Below are 15,347 nucleotides of genomic sequence, written 5' to 3'. Positions count from 1 at the left end.
AATTCTTCCTCATCTCTGTTTTAAATGATTTGCCCGCTATTTTTAGACTGTGGCCCCTGGTTCTGTGCTCCCCGGCCATTGGAAACATTCTCTCTGAATTCAGCCTGTCCAGGCCTGCCATAATTTTATATGTTTCGATGAGATCCCCTCTCAATCTTCTAAACTCCAGTGAGTACAAGCCCAAACTATTTAATCTCTCTTCGTAGGTCATTCCCGCCATTCCAGGTATCAGCCTGGTGAATCGCCGTTGCACTCTTTCCATGGCAAGAACATCCTTCCGCAGATGGGGCGACCAAAACTGTACACAATACTCCAGATGCGGTCTCACCAGCACCTTGTACAGCTGTAGTAAGGTATCCCTATTCCTATACTCGAACCCCCTTGATATGAAGGCCAACATACCATTTGCCTTCTTAATCGCCTGTTGCACCTGCATGCTCTCCTTCAGTGACTGGTGCACAAGAACACCCAGGTCCCTCTGCACTTCCCCATCTCCCAATCTATTGCCATTTAGATAATAATCTACCCTCCTGTTTTTAACCCCCAAAGTGGATAACCTCGCATTTATCCACATTATAGTGCATCTGCCACGTATCCGCCCATTCCCCCAACCTGTCCAAATCGCACTGTAGCCTCCTGACATCCTCATCAGAGCCCACCCCTCCTCCTAGTTTAGTGTCGTCAGCGAATTTGGAAATATTGCATCCAATTCCCTGATCCAGATCATTTATATATATTGTGAACAGCTGGGGTCCCAGGACAGATCCTTGCGGCACCCCGCTGGTCACTGCCTGCCACTCCGAAAACGAGCCGTTTATTCCAACTCTCTGTTTTCTATCCGCCAGCCAGTTCTCTATCCACGTTAATACTTTGCCCCCAATCCCATGAGCCTTAATTTTGCATGATAATCTTTTGTGTGGAACCTTATCGAAGGCTTTCTGGAAGTCAAGGTACACCACATCCACTGGCTCTCCCCCATCTATTTTACCAGTTACTTCCTCAAAAAATTCCAGCAGATTAGTCAAACACGATTTACCCTTTGTAAATCCATGTTGACTCTGTCCGATCTTTTCCCCATTTGTCAAGTGCTCCGCTATTTTATCCTTAATAATGGACTCTAGCATTCTGCCCACAACCGATGTAAGGCTTACTGGTCTATAATTCCCTGCTTTCTCTCTACCCCCCTTTTTAAATATTGGGGTAACATTAGCTACCCTCCAATCCACGGGTACTGTTCCCGAGTCAATGGAGTTCCGGAAGATGATCCTTAGAGCATCTGCTATCTCCAGGGCCACCTCCTTAAGTACCCTAGGATGTAGTTTATCAGGCCCCGGGGATTTGTCGGCCTTCAGTCCCCTCAACTTACCCAGCACCATATCCCTAGAGATACTAATTTCTGTCAGCTCCTCCCTCTCATTAGTCCCTATGTTTGCCGATATTCCTGGGAGGTTATTTGTGTCCTCCTTTGTGAATACAGAACCAAAGTATGAGTTTAATTGGTCTGCCATTTCCTTATTCTCCATTATATATTCTCCCGAATCGGACTGCAAGGGACCGACTTGGGATTTTACCAGTCTTTTCCTCCTGATATACCGATAAAAGCTTTTGCAGTCTGTCTTTATGTTTGCTGCAAGTTTACTTTCGTATTCTATTTTCCCCTTCCTGATTAATCCCTTTGTCCTCTTTTGCTGTATCTTGTACTGCCCCCAATCTTCCGGTCTGGTGCTTTTTTTTGCCAGTTGATATGCCCTTTTTTTTGATTTTATGCTGTCCCTAATTTCCCTCGTTATCCACGGTTGAGTCACCTTTTTAGGTTTATTTTTGTGCCAAACCGGTATAAACATGTTCTGGAATTCTTCCATTCTATCTTTGAATGCTTGCCATTGTCTATCCACTGTCAATCCCCCCAGAAACACCACCCAATCAATCTTACCCAATTCCCGTCTCATACCCTCGTAATTCCCTTTATTTAAGTTCTGGACCTTAGTCTCTGATTCAATTTCCTCACTCTCCATCTCGACTGAGAGCTCGATCATATTATGATCGCTCTGACCCAAGGGGCCTCGTACAAGAAGATTGCTGATAAGTCCCTTCTCATTGCACAATACCCAGTCTAAAATGGCCTGATCTCGAGTCGGCTCCTCGACATATTGGTCCAGATAACCGTCCCGAAAACATTCCAGGAATTCCTCCTCCTCAGAATTTTTACTAGTTTGGGTAGTCCAATCAATATGTAAATTAAAGTCACCCATGATGACAGCTGTGCTCTTATCGCACGCTTCTCTAATTTCCCTTTTTATGCCTTCCCTCACCTCCATATTACTATTTGGAGGCCTATATATCAGGTGAGCACGAAGCTGTCAGATTGCCGTAAAGACCCATCTGGTTCGCCAATGTCCTTTAGGGAAGGAAACCTGCCGTCCTTACCCGGTCTGGGTCTACAGGTGACTCCAGTCCCACACCAACATGGTTGACTCTTAACTGCCCTCTGAAATGGCCAAGTAAGACACTCAGTTGTATCAAATCTGCTACAGCGGTTCAAGAAGGCGGCCCACCACCATTTTCTCAGGATAACTAGGATGGGAAATAAATGCCGGTCTTGCCAGCGACACCGACATCCATAGAATCATAGAAATTTACAACACAGAAGGAGGCCATTCGGCCCATCTTGTCCGTGCTGGCCGACCAAGAGCTATCCACCCTAATCCCACTTTCCAGCTCTTGGTCTGTAGCCTTGCAGTTTGCGGCGCTTCAAGTCCATATCCAAGTACTTTTTAAATGTGATGAGGGTTTCTGCCTCTACCACCCTTTCAGGCAGTGAGTTCCAGACCCCTGCCACCCTCTGGGTGAAAATAATTCTCCTCAACTCCCCTCTAAACTTCCGACCAATTACTTTAAATCTATAACCTCTGGTTATTGACCCTTCTGCTAAGGGAAATAGTTCCTTCCTATCCACTCTATCTAGGCCCCTCATAATTTTATACACCTCAGTCAAGTCTCCCCTCAGCCTCCTCTGTTCCAAAGAAAACAACCCCAGCCTATCCAATCTTTCCTCATAGCTAAAAATCTCCAGTCCAGGCAACATGCTGGTAAATCTCCTCTGTACCCTCTCTAGTGCAATCACATCTTTCCTGTAATGTGGTGACCAGAACTGCACGCAGTATTCTAGCTAAGGCCCATCTAGCATTTTATACAGTTCAAGCATAACCCCCCTGCACTTGTATTCTATGCCTCGGCTAATAAAGGCAAGTATCCCGCATGCCTTCTTAACCACCTTATCTACCTGGCCTGCTACTTTCAGGGATCTGTGGACATGCACTCCAAGGTCCCTCTGACCCTCTACACTTCTCAGTGTCTTACCATTTATAGTGTATTCCCTTGCCTTGTTAGCCCTCCCCAAATACATTACCTCACACTTGTCCGGATTGAATTCCATTTGCCACTGTTCTGCCCACCTGACCAGTCCACTGATATCTTCCTGCAGTCGGCAGCGTTCTTCTTCATTATCAACCACACAGCCAATTTTTGTATCATCTGCAAACTTCTTAATCATACTTCCTACATTCAAGTTTAAATCATTGATATATATCACAAAAAGGAAAGGACCCAGTACTGAGCACTGCGGAACCCCACTGGAAACAGCCTTCCAGTCACAAAAACACCCATCGACCATTACCCTTTGTTTCCTGCCTCTGAGCCAATTTTGGATCCAACTTGCCACTTTGCCTTGGATCCATGGCTTTAACTCTTCTGACCAGCCTGCCATATGGAACCTTGTCAAAAGCCTTGCTAAGATCCATGTGTACTACATCAAACGCACTACCCTCATCGACCCTCCTTGTTAACTCCTCAAAAAATTCAATCAAGTTAATCAGACACGACCTTCCCTTAACAAATCCATGCTGACTGTCCCTGATTAATCCATGTCTTTCTAAATGAAATGAGAATGAATAAAAAAAAGTCCCAGAGATATAGATTTACAATTAAGTGAAAATGATTCAATAGAATAATGAAAGTTAGCAATTTGCTCAGACACTAAAATAATATTTAGTTATTGCATCATTTAGAAGTCAAATCGACCCTTTCAGAAATACAATTCCCGGCTGACAATCTCTAACTGGACTGAGTTCCTGTACCTGGGTCACACTTTCCTCCTCAGGATCGCAGGCTCAACAAGCTGCTGCGAACAGCTCCCAGGCAGACGATAAAATGGGGAACTAGAAATTGGAAAGGCAATCCACTGCGTAGAAACAGTTTGCACAACCGAGCTCTTAAAGACAGAGTCAGGAAAGATCCGCAACATTTGATCCGGTGGGTCTGAAGTACAGTCGGGAACCCGCCCCACCTTCCAGCGAGCTCCACCCTCACCGTGAGGCAGTGAGTCTGGGTTTCAGTCCCTCACACAATATCCCGTCAGGTGTCTGGCTGGCCTTCCATTGGTTTCATTGTTGGCCGTGGCTCAATGGGTAGCAGTCGGGGAGGTCGTGGGTTCAAGTCTCACTCCACAGACATTCTAAACTGACAGTACACTCCTAGTACTGAGGGATAGCCGCACTGTCGGCGGGGCAGTACTGAGGGATAGCCGCACTGTCGGAGGGGCAGTACTGAGGGAGCGCCGCACTGTTGGAGGGGCAGTACTGAGGGATAGCCGCACTGTCGGAGGGGCAGTACTGAGGGAGCGCCGCACTGTCGGAGGGGCAGTACTGAGGGAGCGCCGCACTGTCAGAGGGGCAGTACTGAGGGAGCGCCGCACTGTCGGAGGGTCAGTACTGAGGGAGCGCCGCACCGTCGGAGGGTCAGTACTGAGGGAGCGCCGCACTGTCGGAGGGGCAGTACTGAGGGAGCGCCGCACTGTCGGAGGGGCAGTACTGAGGGGGCGCTGCACTGTCGGAGGGGCAGTACTGAGAGAGCGCCGCACTGTCGGAGGGGCAGTACTGAGGGAGCGCCGCACTGTCGGAGGGTCAGTACTGAGGGAGCGCCGCACTGTCAGAGGGGCAGTACTGAGGGAGCGCCGCACAGTCGGAGAGGCAGTACTGAGGGAGCGCCGCACTGTCGAAGGGGCAGTACTGAGGGAGCGCCGCACTGTCGAAGGGGCAGTACTGAGGGAGCGCCGCACTGTCAGAGGGGCAGTACTGAGGGAGCGCCGCACAGTCGGAGAGGCAGTACTGAGGGAGCACCGCACTGTCGAAGGGGCAGTACTGAGGGAGCGCCGCACTGTTGGAGGGGCCGCACTGTCGGAGGGGCAGTACTGAGGGAGCGCCGCACTGTCAGAGGGGCAGTACTGAGGGAGCGCCGCACAGTCGGAGAGGCAGTACTGAGGGAGCGCCACACTGTCGAAGGGGCAGTACTGAGGGAGCGCCGCACTGTCGGAGGGGCAGTACTGAGGGAGCGCTGCACTGTCGGAGGGGTACTACTGAGGGAGTGCTGCACTGTCGAAGGGGCAATACTGAGGGAGCGCCACACTGTCGGAGGGGCAGTACTGAGGGAGCGCTGCACAGTCGGAGGGGCAGTACTGAGGGAGTGCAGCACTATCGGAGGGGCAGTACTGAGGGAGCGCCACACTGTCGGAGGGGCAGTACTGAGGGAGCGCTGCACTGTCGGAGGGGCAGTGCTGAGGGAGCGCCGCACTGTCGGAGGGGCAGTACTGAGGGAGCGCTGCACTGTCGGAGGGGCAGTACTGAGGGAGCGCCGCACTGTCGGAGGGGCAGTACTGAGGGAGCGCTGCACTGTCGGAGGGGCAGTACTGATGGAGCACTGCATTGTCTTTCGGAATAGATGTTAAATTGAGGTCCTGTCCTTTCGTGTGGGCGTAAAAGATCCCACGGCATTATTTCGAAGAAGAGCAGGGTATTTCTGCCCTGTGTCCTGGCCAATATTTATTCCTTAACTAACATCACTAAAAACAGATTATCTGATCATCATCACGTTGCTGATTGTGGGATCTTGCCTTGTGCAAATTGGCTGCTGCATTTTCTACAACAGTGACTACAATTCAAAAAAACAAGGACTTCATTGGCTGTGAAGCAGTTTGTGATACCGTGAAAGCGGCTATATAAAGTAAGTCTTTTCTTTCTTTCTGCCTCCTTACCTAAGGAAGGATATACTTGCCTTAGAGAAAGTGCAATGAAGGTTCACCAGACTGATTCCTGGGATGGGGGGATTGTCCTATGAGGAGAGATTGAGTAGACTAGGCCTATATTCTCTAGAGTTTAGAAGAATGAGCGGTGATCTCATTGAAACATACAAAATTCTTACAGGGCTTGACAGGGGAGATGCTGAGAGGATGTTTCCCCTGGCTGGGGAGTCTAGAACCAGGGGTCACAGTCTCAGAATAAGGGGTCGGCCATTTAGGACTGAGATGAGAAATTTCTTCACTCCGAGGGAGGTGAATCTTTGGAATTCTCTGCCCCAGAGGGCTGTGGAGGCTCAGTTGTTGAGTGTATTCAAGGCTGAGATCAATAGATTTTTGGACTCTAAGGGAATCGAGGGATATGGGGATCGGGCGGGAAAGTGGAGTTGAGGTCGATGATCAGCCATGATCTTATTGAATGGCGGAGCAGGCTCGAGGGGCCGAATGGCCGACTCCTGCTCCTAATTCTTATGGTCTGATTTCTTTTTTCTTTTTCTTTCTTTCTTCACCAGGATTGGAGCGATGAGGTTGCGAATTGCTGATGAGGTTTTTCTGACTACAGCCCTCTTAAAGCCAAAGTCCCCCGAGCAGCCCGATTAACCGAGGTTGCTCAGAGGAGCCTCGTGAGTGGACTGGTGTTTATTGACCCCCCGCACAACCCGTGTAACGGGAGCGGTAGCGTAGAGGTTGTGTCACTGGGCTAATAATCCAGAGACCTGGACTAATGATTCAGGAGATGTGAGTTCAAATCCCACCACAGCAGCTGGGGAATTTAAACTCAGTTAATTAAATAAATCTGGAATAAAAAGCTAGTGTTAGTAATGGTGACCATGAAACGACCGGATTGTTGTAAAAACCCATCTAGTTCACTAATGTCCGTCAGGGAAGGAAATCTACCATCCTCACCCAGTCTGGCCTATATGTGACTCCAGACCCACAGCAATGTGGTTCACTCTGAAATGGTGTCGCTCATCACTCAGTTGTACCAAACCGCTACAAGGAAATATCACCACACGGACTGCAACGGTTCAAGAAGGCAGCTCAGCACTACCACCTTCTCGAGGGCAACTAGGGATGGGCAATAAATGCCGATCTTGGCAGCGACACCCACACCCCAGGAACAAATAAAATAAGTTAAAGCAGTGGGTCAGGCAGCATGTGTGGGGAGAGTGAACCTTTCTCCTGACCTGCTGATTGTTTTTCCAGCATTTTCTGCTATTTTTGTTTAGATTTCCAAATCCACAGCATTTTGCTTTTTCTTGTTCTGATGGAACAGTTTTGAGTTTTACGCAAGTCCACGGGAAGCGCTAAGGTTTTTAAAGAAAAAACGAAAATGCTGGAACTTTGAAACGGTCGGTTACTCGTTGCATCTTGTGAAACAGATAAAATGGGAAGGAAATCCATTTTCACAACCCATCTTCACCTGACGAAGGAGCAGCGCTCCGAAAGCTTGTGATTTCAAATAAAGCTGTTGGACTATAACCTGGTGTTGTGTGATTTCTTACATTCATCTTCACAAAGGCACCATCTGGCCTTCCTGTAACAAACTACAGGAAAAATAAAGAACTTGCATTTCTACAGTACATTTCACAACCATGGGACGTCCCAAAACATTTTACAACCAAATTACTTTTTGAAGTGTAGTCACCGTTGTAATGTAGGAAATACGACAGCCAATTTGAATACAGCAAGCTCCCACAAACAGCAACGTGAGAGAACAGATGGGGCCTCGGTTTAACATCTCATCTGAAAGACGGCACCACCAACAATGCTGCGCTCCCTCAGTACTTCCCCTCCGAGAGTGCGGCGCTTCCTCAGTACTGCCCCTCGACAGTGCGCCGCTCCCTCAGTACTTCCCTTCCGACAGTGCGGCGCTCCCTCAGTACTGCCCCTCCGACAGTGCGCCGCTCCCTCAGTACAGCCCCTCTGACAGTGCGGCGCTCCCTCAGGACTACCCCTCCGACAGTGCAGCGCTCCCTCAGTACTGCCCCGCCAACAGTGCGGCGCTCCCTTAGTACTGCCCCTCTGACAGTGCGGCGCGCCCTCAGTACTGCCCCTCTGACAGTGCGGCGCTCCCTCAGCACTGCCCCTCCGACAGTGCAGCGCTCCCTCAGTACTGCCCCTCCGACAGTGCAACGCTCCCTCTACTGCCCCTCCAACAGTGCGGCGCTCCCTCAGTACTGCCCCTCCGACAGTGCGGCGCTCCCTCAGTACTGCCCCTCCGACAGTGCAGCAATCCCTCAGTACTGCCCCTCCGACAGTGCAACGCTCCCTCACTACTGCCCCTCCAACAGTGCGGCGCTCCCTCAGTACTGCCCCTTCGACAGTGCGGCGCTCCCTCAGTACTGCCCCTCCGACAGTGTGGCGCTCCCTCAGTACTGCCCCACCGACGGTGCGGCGCTCCCTCAGTACTGCCCCTCCGACAGTGTGGCGCTCCCTCAGTACTACCCCTCCGACAGTGCGGCGCTCCCTCAGTACTGCCCCGCCAACAGTGCGGCGCTCCCTCAGTACTGCCCCTCTGACAGTGTGGCGCTTCCTCAGTACTGCCCCTCCGACAGTGCGGCGCTCCCTCAGCACTGCCCCTCCGACAGTGCGGCGCTCCCTCAGTACTGCCCCTCCGACAGTGCGACGCTCCCTCTACTGCCCCTGCAACAGTGCGGCGTTCCCTCAGTACTGCCCCTCCGACAGTGCGGCGCTCCCTCAGTACTGCCCCTCCGACAGTGCAGCAATCCCTCAGTACTGCCCCTCCTACAGTGCAACGCTCCCTCACTACTGCCCCTCCAACAGTGCGGCGCTCCCTCAGTACTGCCCCTTCGACAGTGCGGCGCTCCCTCAGTACTGCCCCTCCGACAGTGTGGCGCTCCCTCAGTACTGCCCCTCCGACAGTGCGGCGCTCCCTCAGTACTGCCCCTCCGACAGTGCGGCGCTCCCTCAGTACTACCCCTCCGACAGTGCGGCGCTCCCTCAGTACTGCCCCCCCATAGTGCGGCGCTCCCTCAGTACTGCCCCTCTGACAGTGCGGCGCTCCCTCAGTACTGCCCCTCTGACAGTGCGGCGCTCCCTCAGTACTGCCCCTCCGACAGTGCGGCACTCCCTCAGTACTGCCCCTCCAACAGTGCAACGCTCCCTCACTACTGCCCCTCCAACAGTGCGGCGCTCCCTCAGTACTACCCCTCCGACAGTGCGGCGCTCCCCCAGTACTGCCCCGCCAACAGTGCGGCGCTCCCTCAGTACTGCCCCTCTGACAGTGCGGCGCTTCCTCAGTACTGCCCCTCCGACAGTGCGGCGCTCCCTCAGCACTGCCCCTCCGACAGTGCGGCGCTCCCTCAGTACTGCCCCTCCGACAGTGCGACGCTCCCTCTACTGCCCCTGCAACAGTGCGTCGTTCCCCTCAGTACTGCCCCTCCGACAGTGCGGCGCTCCCTCAGTACTGCCCCTCCGACAGTGCAGCGATCCCTCAGTACTGCCCCTCCTACAGTGCAACGCTCCCTCACTACTGCCCCTCCAACAGTGCGGCACTCCCTCAGTACTGCCCCTTCGACAGTGCGGCGCTCCCTCAGTACTGCCCCTCCGACAGTGTGGCGCTCCCTCAGTACTGTCCCTCCGACAGTGCGGCGCTCCCTCAGTACTGCCCCTCCGACAGTGCGGCGCTCCCTCAGCACTACCCCTCCGACAGTGCGGCGCTCCCTCAGTACTGCCCCCCCATAGTGCGGCGCTCCCTCAGTACTGCCCCTCTGACAGTGCGGCGCTCCCTCAGTACTGCCCCTCTGACAGTGCGGCGCTCCCTCAGCACTGCCCCTCTGACAGTGCGGCGCTCCCTCAGTACTGCCCCTCAGACAGTGCGGCGCTCCCTCAGTACTGCCCCTCCGACAGTGCGGCGCTCCCTCAGTACTGCCCCGCCAACAGTGCGGCGCTTCCTCAGTACTGCCCCTCCGACAGTGCAGCGCTCCCTCAGCACTGCCCCTCCGACAGTGCGGCGCTCCCTCAGTACTGCCCCCTCCGACAGTGCGACGCTCCCTCTACTGCCCCTGCAACAGTGCGTCGTTCCCTCAGTACTGCCCCTCCGACAGTGCGGCGCTCCCTCAGTACTGCCCCTCCGACAGTGCAGCGATCCCTCAGTACTGCCCCTCCTACAGTGCAACGCTCCCTCACTACTGCCCCTCCAACAGTGCAGCGCTCCCTCAGTACTGCCCCTCAGACAGTGCGGCGCTCCCTCAGTACTGCCCCTCCGACAGTGCGGCGCTCCCTCAGTACTGCCCCGCCAACAGTGCGGCGCTTCCTCAGTACTGCCCCTCCGACAGTGCAGCGCTCCCTCAGCACTGCCCCTCCGACAGTGCGGCGCTCCCTCAGTACTGCCCCTCCGACAGTGCGACGCTCCCTCTACTGCCCCTGCAACAGTGCGTCGTTCCCTCAGTACTGCCCCTCCGACAGTGCGGCGCTCCCTCAGTACTGCCCCTCCGACAGTGCAGCGATCCCTCAGTACTGCCCCTCCTACAGTGCAACGCTCCCTCACTACTGCCCCTCCAACAGTGCAGCGCTCCCTCAGTACTGCCCCTTCGACAGTGCGGCGCTCCCTCAGTACTGCCCCTCCGACAGTGTGGCGCTCCCTCAGTACTGTCCCTCCGACAGTGCGGCGCTCCCTCAGTACTGCCCCTCCGACAGTGCGGCGCTCCCTCAGCACTACCCCTCCGACAGTGCGGCGCTCCCTCAGTACTGCCCCCCCATAGTGCGGCGCTCCCTCAGTACTGCCCCTCTGACAGTGCGGCGCTCCCTCAGCACTGCCCCTCTGACAGTGCGGCGCTCCCTCAGTACTGCCCCTCCGACAGTGCGGCGCTCCCTCAGTACTGCCCCTCCAACAGTGCAACGCTCCCTCACTACTGCCCCTCCAACAGTGCGGCGCTCCCTCAGTACTGCCCCTTCGACAGTGCGGCGCTCCCTCAGTACTGCCCCTCCGACTGTGCGGCGCTCCCTCAGTACTGCCCCTCCGAAAGTGTAGCGCTCCCTCAGTACTGCCCCTTCGACAGTGTGGCGCTCCCTCAGTACTGCCCCTCAGACAGTGCGGCGCTCCTCAGTACTGCCCCTCCGACAGTGCAGCGCTCCCTCAATACTGCCCCTCCGACAGTGTGGCGCTCCCTCAGTACTGCCTCTCCGACAGTGCGGCCCTCCCTCAGTACTGCCCCTCCGACAGTGTGGCGCTCCCTCAGTACTGCCCCTCCGACTGTGCAGCCCTCCCTCAGTACTGCCCCTTCGACAGTGCGGCGCTCCCTCAGTACTGCCCCTCCGACAGTGCGGCACTCCCTCTGTACTGGCCCTCCGACAGTGCGGCGCTCCCTCAGTACTGCACTCGAGTGTCAGCCTAGATATTTGCGCTCAAGTCTCTAGAGTGGGGCTCGAACCCACGACCTTCCGACTGGTGGTGAAAGACAAGCTGACACGAACTAAAAACATTTAAACCTGTCCCGCGAAACATCCATTTACTGATCTGAATGTTTTCTGAGGTGGTTGTCAGGCTGAGTCTATCAGCCAGTGAAACCCCTGGAGTGCGAACACCTGATTGCCGGATTGTAGGGCCGTCTCTCCCGATCGGGTGTCCCAGCGTGGAGCGCTGCTCACCGGGATTGCTGGCTGGGATTCAGCGCCCGATCGCTCCATCTATTTAAATCACCGGGATTGGGAATCAGGAGCCGTGGGCTGGGATTACCCCAGTCAGCGCTCCACGCTGGGAGCTCACGGTTACCGAATCAACCCTTTAATGTCCAGACAGAACGACTGATGCAGAGTAAAGAGGCGAAATCCTCCTGATGCGAATCGGTGTAAATAATTAGGCAGGATGTTACTAGATTCGGTATTACAACATTGGTGCATTGGCAAATTCATTGGCAGGATAGGCGCACCAACGTCAGTGTTCTTGCTCAGGCAACATCCCCAGCATCGAAGCTTTGACCACGCTCGATCAGCTCCGATGGATGGGTCACATTGTCCGCATGCCCGATACGAGACTCCCAAAACTAGCGCTCGGAGCTCCGGCACGGCAAGAGAGCCCCAGGTGGGCAGAGGAAATGCTTCACGGACACCCTTAAAGCCTCCTTGAAAAAGTGTAACATCCCCATCGACACCTGGGAATCCCTGGCCCAAGACCGCACAAAGTGGAGGAGAAGCATCCGGGAAGGCGCCGAACACCTCGAGTCTCTTCGCCGGGAGCAAGCGGAAGCCAAGCGCAGGCAGCACAAGGAGCGCACGTCAACCCAAGCACTCCACCCACCCACCCCTTCAACCACCGTCTGCCCCACCTGTGACAGAGACTGTAGGTCCTGCATTGGACTCATCAGTCACCTGCGAACTCATTTTTAATGTGGAAGCAAGTCATCCTCGGTTCCGAGGGACTGCCTAAGAAGAGAAGATTGCATTACAGGGTTACACGGCAACCCATTAGCTTATACATAAGTGCAAAAGTTCACTGGTTTTGAAGGCAGGAATGAGACATCAGCTTAAGTCTGGGATTTCAGAAACTCTGATTAAAGAACTGATTGGGTCCAGAGTGGAGTCTGCAAGATGGAGTTTGTAAGCGAGCGGTGAGTTGCTGAGTGTGAGGGTGCTTTTAAAGATAAGAAATCTGCTCCTTTTCCGAGGGATTATCAGGAACCCAAACCAGCAGCAGAAATGTGAGGCAGCAGCCGCGACGATGAAGGGGTTAACCCAGCCGACGCTGGCGGCGCCGTGTGAGGTTTATATAATTGCTCTACCAGTCACGCAACTTTTATCTGTCCTTTCGCCGACTGTCTTTCCCACAGAAAACGTGTAGGAACTCCAGCGATGTGTGTTTGTGCAGGTTTAGTCCTGAATAGTTGCTGCTGGAATCTCGAATGGAGCAGCATATCCAACAACAACAACTTGCAGTTATCTAGCGCCTTTAACATCGTAAAACGTCCCAAGGCATTTCACAGGAGCGATCATCACAAAAATTGACACTGAGCCACATAAGGAGATATTAGGGCAGGTGACCAAAAGCTTGGTCCAGGAGGTCGGTTTTAAGGAGCGTTTTAAAGAAGGAGGCGGAGAGGTTTAGGGAGGGAATTCCAGAGCTCGGGGCCCAGGCGGTTGAAGGCACGGTCACCAATGGTGGAGCGATGGAAACTGGGGATGCGCAAGAGGCCAGAATTGAAGGAGCGCAGAGATCTCGGGGGGTTGTAGGGCTGCAGGAGGTTACAGAGATAGGGAGGGGGGGAGGCCATGGAGGGATTTGAAAATAAGGATGAGAATTTTAGAACTGAGGCATTGCCGGACTGGGAGCCAATGTAGGTCAGCGAGCAACAGGGGTGATGGGTGAACGGGACTTGGCGCGAGTCAGAGTTTTATGATTACCAGACTTCTATGGGTGTCCCAGAACCAGTCTCATAGAGCAAATTAAGCCCTTGGTTTGGTTAATTCATTCCCCTTGTTGCTGATTGTTGGATCTGACCCCAAGTCTAAGCGCTGTCCGTGTTCACCTATATATAACCACAGCCAATTGCATTCAGAGAGTGGTTCTTTCTGTTTGAAGCACTTTACAAAGCCTCTGAGAGACGCGATGGAGTTATTTCGCGCTCTCTGCCTTTTGTTACGCTAAAGGTAGCTCGTCTCTCAGACCTGAAGCCAATCAGAACAGTGAAAGCAAAGAATAAAATGTTACCTGTCGGTGAATCTGGAGTAGAACCACGGCCTGGGAGTTCCCTCACGCGAACACACAGTGAATGAAAGACTTTCTCCCTGGGTCCTGTCTCCAAACTCGCCCCGTCCAATCACAGATTGTTTTGTCAGATGTTGCTTTTCCAGTTTTCCGAGAATGTCGTGAAGGTTTCTCGAGTATAGAATTACATCGAGTCTGCAGCACAGAAACAGGCCATTCGGCCCAACTAGTCCGTGCCAGTGTTTATGCTCCACACCAGCCTCTTCCCACCCTGCCCTCCTAATCCCTCTATTCCTTCACAGAATCAGTGAAACTTACAGCACACAAGGTGGCCATTCGGCCTGTCGTGCCTGTGCTGCCTCTTTGAAAGAGCAGTTCGTGCTCAGACCCACATCCTCGCTTCTTGTCCGTAACCCTGTGAGTTCCTCGTCCTCCAGTACCGTCCAACTCCCTGTTAAAATTATTGATGGAATCGGCTTCCTCCACCTTTTCAGGTCGAGCGTTCCAGGTCCCCACAACTCTTATATGTGTCAAGCCTCCCCTTAAATGCCTCAATGCTCTGCTCCAACCACTCCATGAGGCAGCCAGTTCCACATTCTCACCGCTCTCCGTGTAAAGAAATTCCTCCGAAATGCTTTATTTGATTAGTTAGTGACTGTCTTATATTTACGCTCCCTTGTTCTGGACTCACCCACAAGTGGAAACGGTTTCTCCACATCCACCCTATCGAACCTTTTCATAGTTTAAAGACCTCGATCAGGTCTCCTCTTAATCTCTTTTCCAGAGAAACAAGCCCCAGCCTGCTCAATCTTTCCTGATCGTTACAACCTCTCAGTTCTGATAACATCCTTGTAAATCTTTTCTGCACTCTCTCCAGTGCCTCTCTATCCTTTTTGTCGTATGGAGACTAGAACTGTGCACAATATTCCGAGTGTGGTCTCACCAAGGTTCAATATAAATTTAACATTCCCTTCCAGCTTTTGTATTCTATTCCTCGAGAAATTAACCCTAGTTCTTTGTTTGCAATCTTTATGACTTTATCACCTCGTGTCGCTACTTTTAGCGATTTGTGTATCTGTATTCCCAGCTGGCTTTGCTCCTCGACCCCATTTAGTGTCTCGACCCAAGTCAATCAATAGAGGTTTTGTTGGAGGACCCATTGGAAACTCTGCAGCGTGAAGTAGCTTTAAGTATCTCCATGGAGTTGCGATAAAGCTGAGCTCCGAAATGAAATTTAACGGCCAGTCCCACCCAGCGACAGTGAAAGACATTTTGATTTACACAGTATTTACAGCCCAGAAACAGGCCATTCGGCCCAACTGCTCCGTGCCGGTGTTTCTGCTCCACACCAGCCTCCTCCCACCCCTCGTCATCTCACTCCATCACCATATCCTTCTATCCCTTTCTCCCTCATGTGTTTATCTAGCTTCCCCTTAAATGCATTGATGCGATTCGCCTCAACCACCTCCCGTGGGAGGTTTAGTTTGCCTGACCCCACGCACCCTGTGGCGTGTAACTAGCGGCAGGGAGGAGGGGCCCCATTCCTCTCCC

At 53.2% G+C, this 15,347-nt stretch overlaps 2 protein-coding genes across 2 annotated transcripts in view; both read right to left on the bottom strand.

The window, feature by feature from the left end:
• Positions 1-14,045, bottom strand: part of LOC147102282 (transient receptor potential cation channel subfamily V member 3-like) — a 96,406-nt gene extending 82,361 nt beyond the window's left edge. Inside the window, exon 1 of the mRNA XM_085964673.1 lies at positions 13,800-14,045. The gene's annotated coding sequence lies outside the window, so the exon portion shown is untranslated. The remainder of the gene's footprint in view (positions 1-13,799) is intronic.
• The window catches only part of LOC147102281 (uncharacterized), a 70,785-nt gene continuing 68,325 nt past the window's right edge, over positions 12,888-15,347 (bottom strand). Inside the window, exon 9 of the mRNA XM_085965111.1 lies at positions 12,888-12,988. Within this exon, the coding sequence (XP_085821237.1) occupies positions 12,888-12,988 (101 nt within the window). The remainder of the gene's footprint in view (positions 12,989-15,347) is intronic.

This window comes from Somniosus microcephalus, chromosome 22 (assembly GCF_052327205.1).
Source record: "Somniosus microcephalus isolate GS21.2 chromosome 22, FLI_Smic_1.0, whole genome shotgun sequence".
NCBI classification, from domain to species: Eukaryota; Metazoa; Chordata; class Chondrichthyes; order Squaliformes; family Somniosidae; genus Somniosus; species Somniosus microcephalus.
This window is presented reverse-complemented; position numbering and strand designations above follow the sequence as displayed.